This window comes from Portunus trituberculatus, chromosome 39 (genome assembly GCF_017591435.1).
Source record: "Portunus trituberculatus isolate SZX2019 chromosome 39, ASM1759143v1, whole genome shotgun sequence".
NCBI classification, from domain to species: domain Eukaryota; kingdom Metazoa; phylum Arthropoda; class Malacostraca; order Decapoda; family Portunidae; genus Portunus; species Portunus trituberculatus.
In genome coordinates, this window is record NC_059293.1 from 15,623,795 (window position 1) to 15,635,366 (window position 11,572).

General features: G+C 36.1%; 1 protein-coding gene across 1 annotated transcript in view; it reads left to right on the forward strand.

The window, feature by feature from the left end:
- LOC123515502 (enhancer of polycomb homolog 1-like) overlaps positions 1–11,224 on the forward strand; it is a 15,143-nt gene extending 3,919 nt beyond the window's left edge. Inside the window, exons 2-11 of the mRNA XM_045274116.1 lie at positions 4,687–4,803; positions 5,120–5,284; positions 5,418–5,549; positions 6,284–6,519; positions 7,117–7,294; positions 7,440–7,598; positions 8,393–8,524; positions 8,642–8,784; positions 9,361–9,483; positions 9,885–11,224. Of these exons, the coding sequence (XP_045130051.1) occupies positions 4,687–4,803; positions 5,120–5,284; positions 5,418–5,549; positions 6,284–6,519; positions 7,117–7,294; positions 7,440–7,598; positions 8,393–8,524; positions 8,642–8,784; positions 9,361–9,483; positions 9,885–10,944 (2,445 nt within the window). The 3' untranslated portion in view covers positions 10,945–11,224. The remainder of the gene's footprint in view (positions 1–4,686; positions 4,804–5,119; positions 5,285–5,417; positions 5,550–6,283; positions 6,520–7,116; positions 7,295–7,439; positions 7,599–8,392; positions 8,525–8,641; positions 8,785–9,360; positions 9,484–9,884) is intronic.
- The last annotated feature ends 348 nt before the right edge of the window (positions 11,225–11,572 follow it).

The following is an 11,572-nucleotide window of genomic DNA, read 5'->3' on the forward strand; positions in this document are numbered from 1 at the left end:
GTCATAGCTGAATTTATTCCACTTTCAGATGAATTTTTCACCATACTCCTGAGGGCAAGATTAATCTAACTTGATTTATGCATTAGAAACAAATGTGTCAATGAATGTTAATCAAAACTTGGCCAGAACTTGCCAATGCTACTACCTGCTACCCACCTACCTATGCATTATGACATTTATAATTGATGATCTGGTGATAGATGGAAATGTAGTAGACTGGTAACATATCACCCATGCCTATAATGTCACACAAATCCACCACGTTTATTTATTGGTTTTGTGAAGTGATTTTTAGTAACTAATAATAATAGTACTAATGATAATGATATTTAGTAGATTTGTAATATGCAGATGCCTTCAAGAGTAATGGTACAAAGCCCATTGAATTTCATATCTATAAAATGAATGTACGTAGAGTAACAAGGATTATTGGACTGTTTTATTACTAGGACTACAAAGATCAGGAAGAATTGGGATGTGATCGGTGTTTGAAATATTTGTTGACAATGACCACTGCTTGGTCATTTGTACTTTATTCTGTTCTGTTGCTTGATATAGAAAGGAAACTTGCTTCAGATTAGACTCTTGTAAAGTTGTTTCAGAAGATTATTTTTAAACCATGTTGGAAGCAACTTCTCTCATCTTCACACAACTTAGTGGTACACATCATATATAAATGAAAAAATTACCTTAGACTTGGGCTGCTATGATACTGATGCCATTAATATGTCATGAGCCTACATTCTGTGGACAAAGGTCAATACTTAACAAGAACTGCATAATTGGTCAAACAAAAAATAATGAGTAATATATAGCTGCTTAAAGTTTCTAGCAAGAACTACAGTGGCTTGTATTTCTAAACTTTTTCATAAGACTGTTTTCCAAGACCATAGACTTGCAAGGTTTTCAGAACACATTATTCCTGTACTGATATGTGATTCATGTTGGAATATATTTGTAATGATTTTGTGGATGTCTGCCCCTCCCACTTCCCTTTTTTTTAAGCATTTGATTTTCAGTACAAGATTTTTAATGTGGTCAAGATAAGATTCTTAAGATTACAGTATGAGAGAGTGCACTCTTTTGTATCCATCAACATTATGTTATTGAAAGCTTCCCAACCTGGAAGTGGTGAACTGGTCTTTCAATTGTATGATGCCAATGTGTACTAATGGAGCTGAGTGTGTAAATGAATTATGATGGACTGTGTGACATTATATTGCTGGTTACACTTTTCTGCATGATGTCAGATACTTAGATATGTACTACACTCCCATTAAGACACAGTTGTCCATGGAAATGATCATGTTTTACTAAATGTTTCAAAAGTAGTATCTGGCAATTACCTCCTGTTTTTGTTCCTATGTTTTTCAAGTCTTTGTGAGGCCCAGCACACCACACCACTTCATTACTCCTTGCATTTATTTATATTCCTTGTATAGACATTAAACACACTGACTTGAGATGACTTCATAAGGCAAGTGAACATATAAGTAGTAAAGAGAAATGCACTGCAGAAAGTTAGACTGGATTACCATTGGAATAATCTATATATCACAGCCTTATCAGGTTATTTGCAGTAGGGCTCTTGAATGTGATACCAGTAGTGCATTGAAACGTGTATATACCTACTTGAGAGAGAAAGTGAAATGTGAAAGTGTGTGGTGAGGTGAGGTGAGGTGAGGTGAGGTGAGGTGAAGTTGTGAGGCTGGTAAAGATTAATGGGAGAGAGATTAAAGTACCTCCCACATCAGTTGATTGCTTAGAAACAAGCTACTTCTATATTTTTACATAGTACTTTATAATTCCAGTTGTACCAACTTGTGAGTTTTTAAGCCTACTATCAGCCAAATTGTTTTTAATGAGATAACATTACAGAGGTAGTTATAGACAGTATTATTGTGAGTCTTATTTGATTCAGAATTGAAAGTTTATATTTTTGAAGTTTTAGGTAGAATAATTTGATTGAAACAACATGTAACAACACTTTTACCCACCACAGTGAAATAACATTGTGTGAAATCAAGGATAAGATGTAAAGAACATTGCTGTTATTATTTCATCAACTATTCTTGAAGAATTATAGCATTAGACTTGCATTAAATGGATAAATCCTTGTTTCTACAAGATAGTAATTGTTGTTATTATAGAATCTTAGTTTCATTGACATCAGTTAGCTACATGGCTTTATGTGCTATTGTCAGAAGTTAAGCCACAAACTAATGAATTTCAATTAGGAATTTGTATATGTACTATTACTGAAATGTTTGATATGAAGTGCTCAACAGAGATTAAGGACTAGAGATGCAGTAGGTGGAGGTTGCTGCCAGACTGGTTTTTGTGTGAAGAATTTTGTACAGTAAGAAGTCATTCACTTCACTGTTCTATACAGCTGCACAGTGGGAGCTTAGTTGACCAATCTTTTTAAAGTGTTTTGGATTGACAATTGAAAGTTTTTATTTTTTTCCACTTTTTGTGCCACTCACTAAGCTTTTTTCACAATTGCTGAAACAGAATGGATAGGCATCTAATTTATTTATTCATTGTTGGGTGATCTTGTGTGCTGTCAGTGAGATGTGACTTGTTAATGTGGAAAACAGGAGCAGGACCTTGGAGTATAGGACTGGTGGTAGCCTGTGTGTGTCAGTGGCTTTTTTTTTTTTTTTTTTTTTTTTTTTTCTTCTTTCTCCATGTGGGCTTTTCTACGGGAATTTATGGGCTAAAGGGGATACTTTTAAGGGTACCTCGTATCTCAAAGCCCACCTGTTAGGAAACCGTTGCCCCGAGTGAGGAAGCCCAACCTACACTCGGACCGTGGACAGGATTCGAACCTGCATGCTTGAGACCCCTCAGACCCCAAAGCACACATGGTTCCACTGTACCATGGCAGCCCCTCATTTGTATATATCTATTAACTCAATCAGTGCCATGGCATTTGTTTATATTTTTGGATACTATTATGAGGATGAGATTAAGTTTTGGAGGAGCATTTCTACTCATAAAGAGTTCAGAATCAACTGGAATTTCTTGTCTGTAAAGATAATAGCTTAGTTATTCAAACTGCTTAACAATATATCATTTTAATATATGTATTTACAAATTTCACGTATTAAGTGGAGTAAGTTTAAGTGAAATTCAAATAGCAGCTTCACTTTTATCTTATGTAGACTTTGATTTACTATGCTGTACATTAACCCCTTCAGTACTGGAATGCATTTTTATCATTAATTTTTTTTTATATGATTTGACAATTTTATTTTACATTAAGAAGGGTCTATGGAGGTCAGAAGATTAATGACCACATTCTTTACTATTTTAATCCCCTCATAAGTTTCTGTATAAAATCACAGAACAGCAAGTAGAATGAATATGAAAATGCATCCTGATACTGAAGAGGTCAAGAGAAAACTAGGTACAATATAGAGAAGAGATCTGTAATCTGTAGCTGTTATTGTTTGTGTGAGACGGTATTAATATTTATTGGTATGGTAATGTGTTGCATGTGTAATGTTGGTAGAGGCATTGTGTGGAGAGGGGCTATTGTATTACATGTTTCCCCATTATTATCTTGGTATTGTTTTAGATGCTGAGTGTTTTGCTGTTAGAGATGTATCCACACTAAAACTTAAAGTAGTTACTATGCATTTTGAGGTGGAGGCAGACAGAGCATGTAAGCCAGGGTCTAGATGGAGGAGCTGACAGCAAGTTGTTCATTATAGTGTTATATCAGTGAACTGCTATTAGAAGGGTGGCTAAGATCAATGTGAATATACTTGAGTCAAAGCTGATGGCTGGTGGTGGTGGTGTTGCTGTAGCCTCCTTGGTGAACCACAGCATCTTATAAGCAGCAAAAGAGGATATTTGTTCCTGTTTAGACACTGATGAATTACACATCCTTAATTTCCCCAGATTGTTAGTGCAATCTATATAGAATTACTTTATTATTTTTTCTATAATTAGCTACTTTAGTATTTTTCAACTAAAAGCTTATTATTTTTTCTATAATTAGCTACTTTAGTATTTTTTCAACTAAAAGCTGTTTAAATTCATGCTTAGCTTTAATGTTATCCTGCTGTGCTTTGTCATCACTGCAATGCTGCTGCTGCTGCTGCTTCTGGTGCTAAATCATCACAGTGATGATTAGTCATACATGAGCTCCCTTTAGCATGTTCCAACAATATTCCACAGTATTTTCTTTGGTGCATTTCCTAGGGGGTGGTCTCTGAACCTTATGTCAAGACTTAAAGATTATTGGAATGTAAAAGTAAAAGGATGTGTGATTGAGACCTTACTAATGTTACTTTAGGGAAAAGTATGGCAGACTATGAGAGGCATTCCATGCATAACAACAAACCAGTCATTTAGCTGTGGGCTTTATCTGTGTAATTGAGCATGTAGATTTTCACAACAATGCCTAATTTCTGTAATATAGAAATGTAAAGAGACTCCAGATTGAGCCAATATAATGCATACAGGAGTACAGACATGTCTGAAGTAGTTATTGCAGATTGTATTGCACTGTAATGTGAATATTCTCTCTAGATGTAATACACATAAATCAATTGTAATATTCAATGCACTTTAGAAATTAATGTGGAAATGCTACATAAGATTGTATGCTCTAATCACTATATGGTGTTATTGTACATGATGTGGATAGGTAGTCACTATTGTCTGTCTTTACAGGAACATCACCTGCAGCAGGCCATCTTCCATCAGCGTGTGATTCCGGTGCCTGAGGTGTATGAGTGGGGTGCCGAAGATCCCTCCGTCCTTGACAGAATGTACCCTCCCAACTATAAGGTTAGGCTTCAATGTCTGTCTGTGTCTGTCTCTACTCTCGTCTCCAGGAGATGTTTGTTGGTGAGGTTTTATCTGTATTGAACTTCACTGTACCTCACTCTCTTGAAAGATTGATTAAATAGTTAGTTAAATCAGGTGAGAATGCATGCACAGGTAGGAATTGTTTACCTATTAGTTATTTTGTATCAATAGAAAACTCTATTGAGAAGGAAAGTGTTTGGTAGTGTTGAGTCTGATAAATGTCTTTGTTGCCTTTGATGCTCATAAGAGATGTTGCATATTAATACAAATGAATTAATCTTTTCCTCTGTTTCAGGCACCCCGACAGCTTATCCACATCCATCCGTTCTCAGCGGACCAAGACATACCCGAGTATGACATGGACTCTGAGGACGAGGAGTGGCTTAACCAACATGCTGCCAAAGGGGAGGTACCTCTCACCAATCTCCAATTTGAAGAAATGATGGACCGCTTAGAAAAGGTAAAGCTCTCCTGATGGTGCACAGAACTCTCAGTTTATGATGGTTTATGATGGATCACACTTTTAAGTTTCCCATCTTTGCTATTGCTGTTTTCTTGTTAACTAATATAACTGAATTTTCAAATCTTTTCAGGCTTCTGGGTTGAAAGCTGTCACCCTACAGGAGGCCAAGGTGCTTTTGAAAGATGATGACGACCTCATCATTGCCGTATATGACTACTGGCTAAACAAGCGGCTCAGACTGACACACGCACTCATACCACAGGTCAGAATTGTCATGTTTGGCCGGTTGTATTGATATAAGTCGCTTGTGTTGTCAGACAGATTGTAATTTTATTTTATTACAGTTTTTTGAATTATGATATACAGTATATATTGTAATTTTATTTTATTACAGTTTTTTTAAATTATGATATACAGTATATATATATATATATATATATATATATATATATATATATATATATATATATATATATATATATATATATATATATATTTTTTTTTTTTTTTTTTTTTTTTTTTTTTTATTTATTTTTATTTATTTATTTATTTATTTATTTATTTAATTTTTTTTTAGGGATAGAATAAAGTTCAGTGGTTAGGAGCACACAAATATCACTGTTAGAAATATGTAATAGATAAGGGTTCTTCAGCTAAAGAAGGATTAATATGGAATATTTTTATCTGGGAAAGTTTGTAGTGGGTAGAGACGTGTAGAGGTGCGCTTCATATTTTGATTAGTGCCCACTTATAAAGAAACTCCTCAAAATGTGAAACTTTATAGAGGTAAGCACAGAGGTTGGGAATGTGACTCTCTCTCTCTCTCTCTCTCTCTCTCTCTCTCTCTCTCTCTCTCTCTCTCTCTCTCTCTCTCTCTCTCTCTCTCTCTCTCTCTCTCTCTCTCTCTCTCTCTTGAGGTAATACAGAGACATTTTAAGTGTATGTATACCAGTGAATATTTTAGTATTTTCACTGACAATATGTTCTGCTTTACAGGTGAAAACAGAAAAAGGTTCCGGCTCCAATTCCAGCGATCCTTATGTTGCATTTCGTAAAAGAACTGAGAAAATGCAGACTAGAAAGAACCGCAAGAATGACGAGTCTAGTTATGAGAAAATGCTCAAGCTTAGAAGAGATCTTTCCAGAGCAGTCCTCTTGCTTGATATGGTGAAGAGAAGAGAGAAGGCCAAGAGGGAGTACCTAAACCTGAACATTGAGGTGTTTGAAAGAAGGTTAGTGTGTGCCAGTACTTTGTGTTATATTGAGATGATGCCATAGCAAAGTAAACAAATTTTCATATTGTCCGAGAAAATTTAGTTCTCTGCTTTTTCTAAGTGTGTTAGTCAATTACCATGACTCAAAGTTTAATTGTTTTCTCCTTGAATTTCTCTTTCTTAGCACCTTTCTATTCCTTCCACTTAAAAACTGCCATATTACACGCAGGTTGGGAACAAGTGGTCAAGAGTTTATGAAGTCCATTAAGTTTTATTTACTTCATGAAGGTTCTATCTCTTTTCACCAGGGTCTGACAAGGTTTAGAATATAAATAATGTGTGTATGAGTATGTGGTGCTGCATAGGATTGCCAGTCTGATATATAGATGAATAAATAAATTATATGTAGATGATGTATAGATAAGTAGATGATATAGATAGAAAGATATATAGATGATGTATAGATAGATCGATGAATATGATAGATGATGGCTGCAAAAAGAAAAGGAAAGGCAGTGAATTTTTATCCATTGAATAAATTGTACTGATTTCCTATGTTTACAAGATTAGTAAGTATGTATGTGTGGTACTTACTTGAGACCAATTCATCAACAGGTATGAGGTGCAAGATTTCTCTGGGTCATTGTTAGCAGAGGTCAGTACTCCGCGAACTCAACGACCAGCTTTTGCTCCCTTGTTCTCCAACCACCAGCTGTCATCAGGAACTGCTTCAGCCAGTGCTACATCCAGTGGCTCTTGGGTTAAGGTTGCCCCAATGTCACATTCCAGCAAGGTTAGTAGCAACACTTCACTCCTAAGAATTTTCAAGACTGACATTTGTTTTTATTAGGATGCATGTTCAGTTGAGGAATTATGGGAAGGCTTCATATTTTTTGATAAGTCAATGGTTAGGGTTGATTTGATATTTGTTTCAACAGGAGGATGGAAAGAGAGACCGGAGAACATACAAAAAACGCCCCAGAAGACACCATACTCAAATCTCCTCCTCAGCCTCATCCACACCCCCTACACCCCAGCTCACCCCTACATACAATCATCCACCTGACCCTTATACCATAGCTGCCACATACCCACAGGTGAGCTTCAACTTGGGTGATGGTATCCTTAGCATACAGACATCTGACAAACACCTGTAGAGGCATTCTTTGTGTATTGTCACTGCTATGTCTTACCTGAGATACAGTAGGTTGTCCACAATCCTTTCCCTTTCCACCAGGGGCAACAGTGCTAAGATGCGTGTATGAGTGTGTGGTTCTGCTTTGGTGTATAGATTTATTTATTTAGTTGTAGCCTCAGGTGAAGAGGATAGGTAATGTGAAGTGATGTGAATGTTTAATAAGAATGAAGCAGAAAGGTCTTTTATTTTATTCTATTTTATTTTATTGATTTACTTATTTATTTACTTTTTTTTTTTTTTTATATCATGTGGCCTTTTTATGGGCCAAAGGAGGCATTTTTTGGATACTTTCTATCTGAAAGGCCACCTGCTAAGAAAAACTTCCCCACATTCATATTGTGGCCAGGATTTGAACCCCTGCGCTTAGGACCTCTCGAACCCCAAAGCGTCTGGTTCCACTATACCACCACAGCCACAAAATTTTCATGTGATTTTCTACAGAAGCAAGATTATGATGTCTGTGTTAACTCTTTGAATGTTGTGAAAGTAGAGTTTCATAATCATAAATAAATTTTGAGATAAAATATTCAGTCTTGAGATGTTTATGCTTTTGAAGCATAGGAAACAAGGTTTTGTATCTGAGAAATAGGATTAGAGTGTTGATCAAAGTTATTGGTGTGTTAGTATTGTATGTATTTTGTTCAAATGGACACTTCTCTGGTTTCATATAATTCAGCGTTATAACTCTTGCAGGATCCCCTTGGGTATGCACCTCCAAGCTCTGAGGATGAAGTTGCATCTCCCTCACAGTCAGAAGCAGAGGAGGAAAATGAACCAGATGGTGTCTTTACATTTAGGAGGAAAAAATATACCAATTACCATGCAGTAAGTCTTCAAAGGAACATTTGGATCTCTGCTCTAATTTCCATTTCAGCAGTGAATAGTTTATCATAAGACTAAGGATATACATTTATTTAGTATTCAAAATGATTTGCCTTGCAGCCTCGAGAAGGAAACTGGCCTTGGGTTTCCCCTGATGAAGGTGGAGGAGGTGATCCAAGGTTTAGGTTTTCACTCACCTCCCTGTCATATCCTACTCGTCGATGTGTTGGGTTTGCTCGCCGCAGACGTGGTAGAGGAGGCAGGTAAGGTTATCTTCTTTGCATAAACTTGGTGTATGCTAAGTGCTATATTAATTGGAACTGGAAAAGAGTAGTGAAGGCTTGGTGAGAGAAAGGGAGTAACTTGTTAACTTCTCCTTATGAAGTTGAAGTAATTTATGGGTAAACTTTTTTGCCTATTATATGAAGAGCAGGTATGATTATGTATGGATAACAGTATGGATCTACACTTATTGTTCATGATTTTCAGGAAAATATAAATAAGGCAGTTAGATGTATGACTTATCTTGTGTATATAATAGACATTCTGCTGTTGAGGAAAGATGTCAGTGTCTGCTATTTTGTGTAGTGATTCTTATTATATTGATCTTTATCTATTTTAATAACTTAATCTGAGGGAAGACAAGTATTTCAGAACTATAGGATATTGGTACTACATGACAGCATACGTAGAGAGAGGTTGTGTGTATTTTGTATGTGGTTGTATTGAAAGGAGTTGTCTTCAACATGCAGTTTGCTGGCCAGGCTTATTAGATGAACCTCCTTTCATTTCATTTTTGCACTTTTGGATGAGATCATTGATGGTTATGTTTGTTGCAGAATGTGGCTAGATAGATTAAGCTCCCCTCTTGATGATCTTTGGTTCAAGACGGACTTCAGAGATGTGGGGCCAAACGGTCTCACAACAACTAGTGATTTCCTCCATGAGGTTAAAACAGAATGGTAAGAATTTTGTGGCTTATTGCTTATTCTATTTCATTCATGTGTGTATGTATTTATGTATTATTTATTGATTTGTTTTATATGTATCTTTTAATTTATTTGCTATTGTTTATTATATTGTGACATGATGCATGGTAGGATGATTAATTTTCATATATGTATATTTATGCTATAATAATCTGCTATAATAATTATCTGCTTAACTTTATCTGAACCATGACTAGTTTTTAATGGTATGATTACTCAGTGTGATGTGATGACATTGTCCCTGAACCATTCAGGTTGTGAAGTGTTCCAGCCTTTATATTTCAGAATGATTTTGAAGGATTATGTCAATTAAGGTATTTTCTTATGGTTTATTATTGAATTATTTATGTTCTTAATACAACCTTCTTTTGTAGGCCACACTTCTGTCCACGTTCTCCCCCTGAGGACAATGACACAGATGTTGAAATAGATGTGGAGACTGTTGGAGTTCCTGTCACCCTAACACCAGATGTCAGCCTCAACTCTGCCTCGTCCCCAGAGGAACTAAATCTGACAGCTGCGCTGCCGTCCTCTGTTTTCATCTCGGCAGAAATTATGGAAGGTGATGCTGCTGGAAACATTACAGAATTAGAAGTGTCTATACCATCAGAACTGGATACTTTACTCGATAGTGACTCAGGAGTGCTTCTTGAGGAGAACTTAGAAGTGGATCTAGTGACTGAAAATAGCAATGGAACCAGAAGTGGTGGTGGTAGTGGTGGTGGTGGGGTAAATGATGGTTCTAATCCAAGTGGTGGTGTGACTTTGGATGATCTCTCCAATAGTGAATGGGCATCAAATTTTAGCAGTACAAGTGATAGACTACAGCAACATTCCGTAGATTTCACCACTCAACCCACATCAAAGTTTGTGACGCTAGACTCAACTAACACGCTTCCCTTGGCAGTATCGGGGCTTCAACTTAGTACAAGCAATGTGACGGGTGATGAGATTCATTCTTCCACATTTCCTTCATCCTCATCATCATCATCTGCAACATCATCATCTTTAACATCCACATCCTCTTCTTCCTCCACCTCTTTACCTACTTCCTCAGCAACTAGTCTAAGTAACAGCTTACTGTGTGCCTCCTCCAATGCTATAAGTGACAAGGTTGGCAGCGAATGTTCAAACAGTGATGGTAGCAAAGTGAAAACATCTGCACACCAAGAATCTTCGTCAGCTGATGCTTTGAATGTATCCAGTGGACTCTTATTATCTAATAATAAAAATAATGGTAGCAACGTCATAAGTAGTGCGACCACAAATAATTTGGTGTCTCAAAAGTTCTTTGCATCATCAACCCGGACAAATGACAGCTTACCAAATAGTGAAAGCAACAGCAGTGCAACAGTTCTAACAAATGGACCAAGTAATTCTTTTGATGGCTCAAAATGTGCTAAAGTGGATCATTATATGTTTCATGAAACTTGAATACTGTCCTAAAATTAACATTGACCAGATTTTTTTTTCCAATTTATTTCATGTCTAACTTATTTTTATACCGAATGCACAAGGAAATAATAAGATGTGTTGATTATTCCATGTCTCTTTGTGTTTCATTCTCAATCCTAAACATGAAATGCAGGAAAGGATCCAGGAACAAATTGTGGCTACAAGTTTTTTTTTCTTCCTGTTGCTTTAATGTCCAGATATTATTTGCTCAAATCCGGGAACTGTATAGATGAAAAGTACAAATAAATGGATAACTGTCTGCCATGCATTTACATCATCCACAAAGGAGGTAAGGATCCCTAAGTTTGTGCTTTGTTATGATGTTCTGGTATGTGCTGTTCTTTTCTGCTGTCATTGTACAGTATGTGTTTGTTATTGCTTCAAAGTGCTGTGAGATTTGAATGCTACTTACATGATTGTTACTTTAGCTAATATACTCAGGAGTCTTGGTAAGGTATTGTATATAACTGGAATCTATTTTGAAATGGCTGTTAACTATTTTTAATCAATAAGATTTTATTGGCTTTTATAGTGATGATTTGGTTAAACTGATGCTATAAAATATAAAGGACTTATAAAGTGTAAAGGCTGCAAATTACTAGTTTTT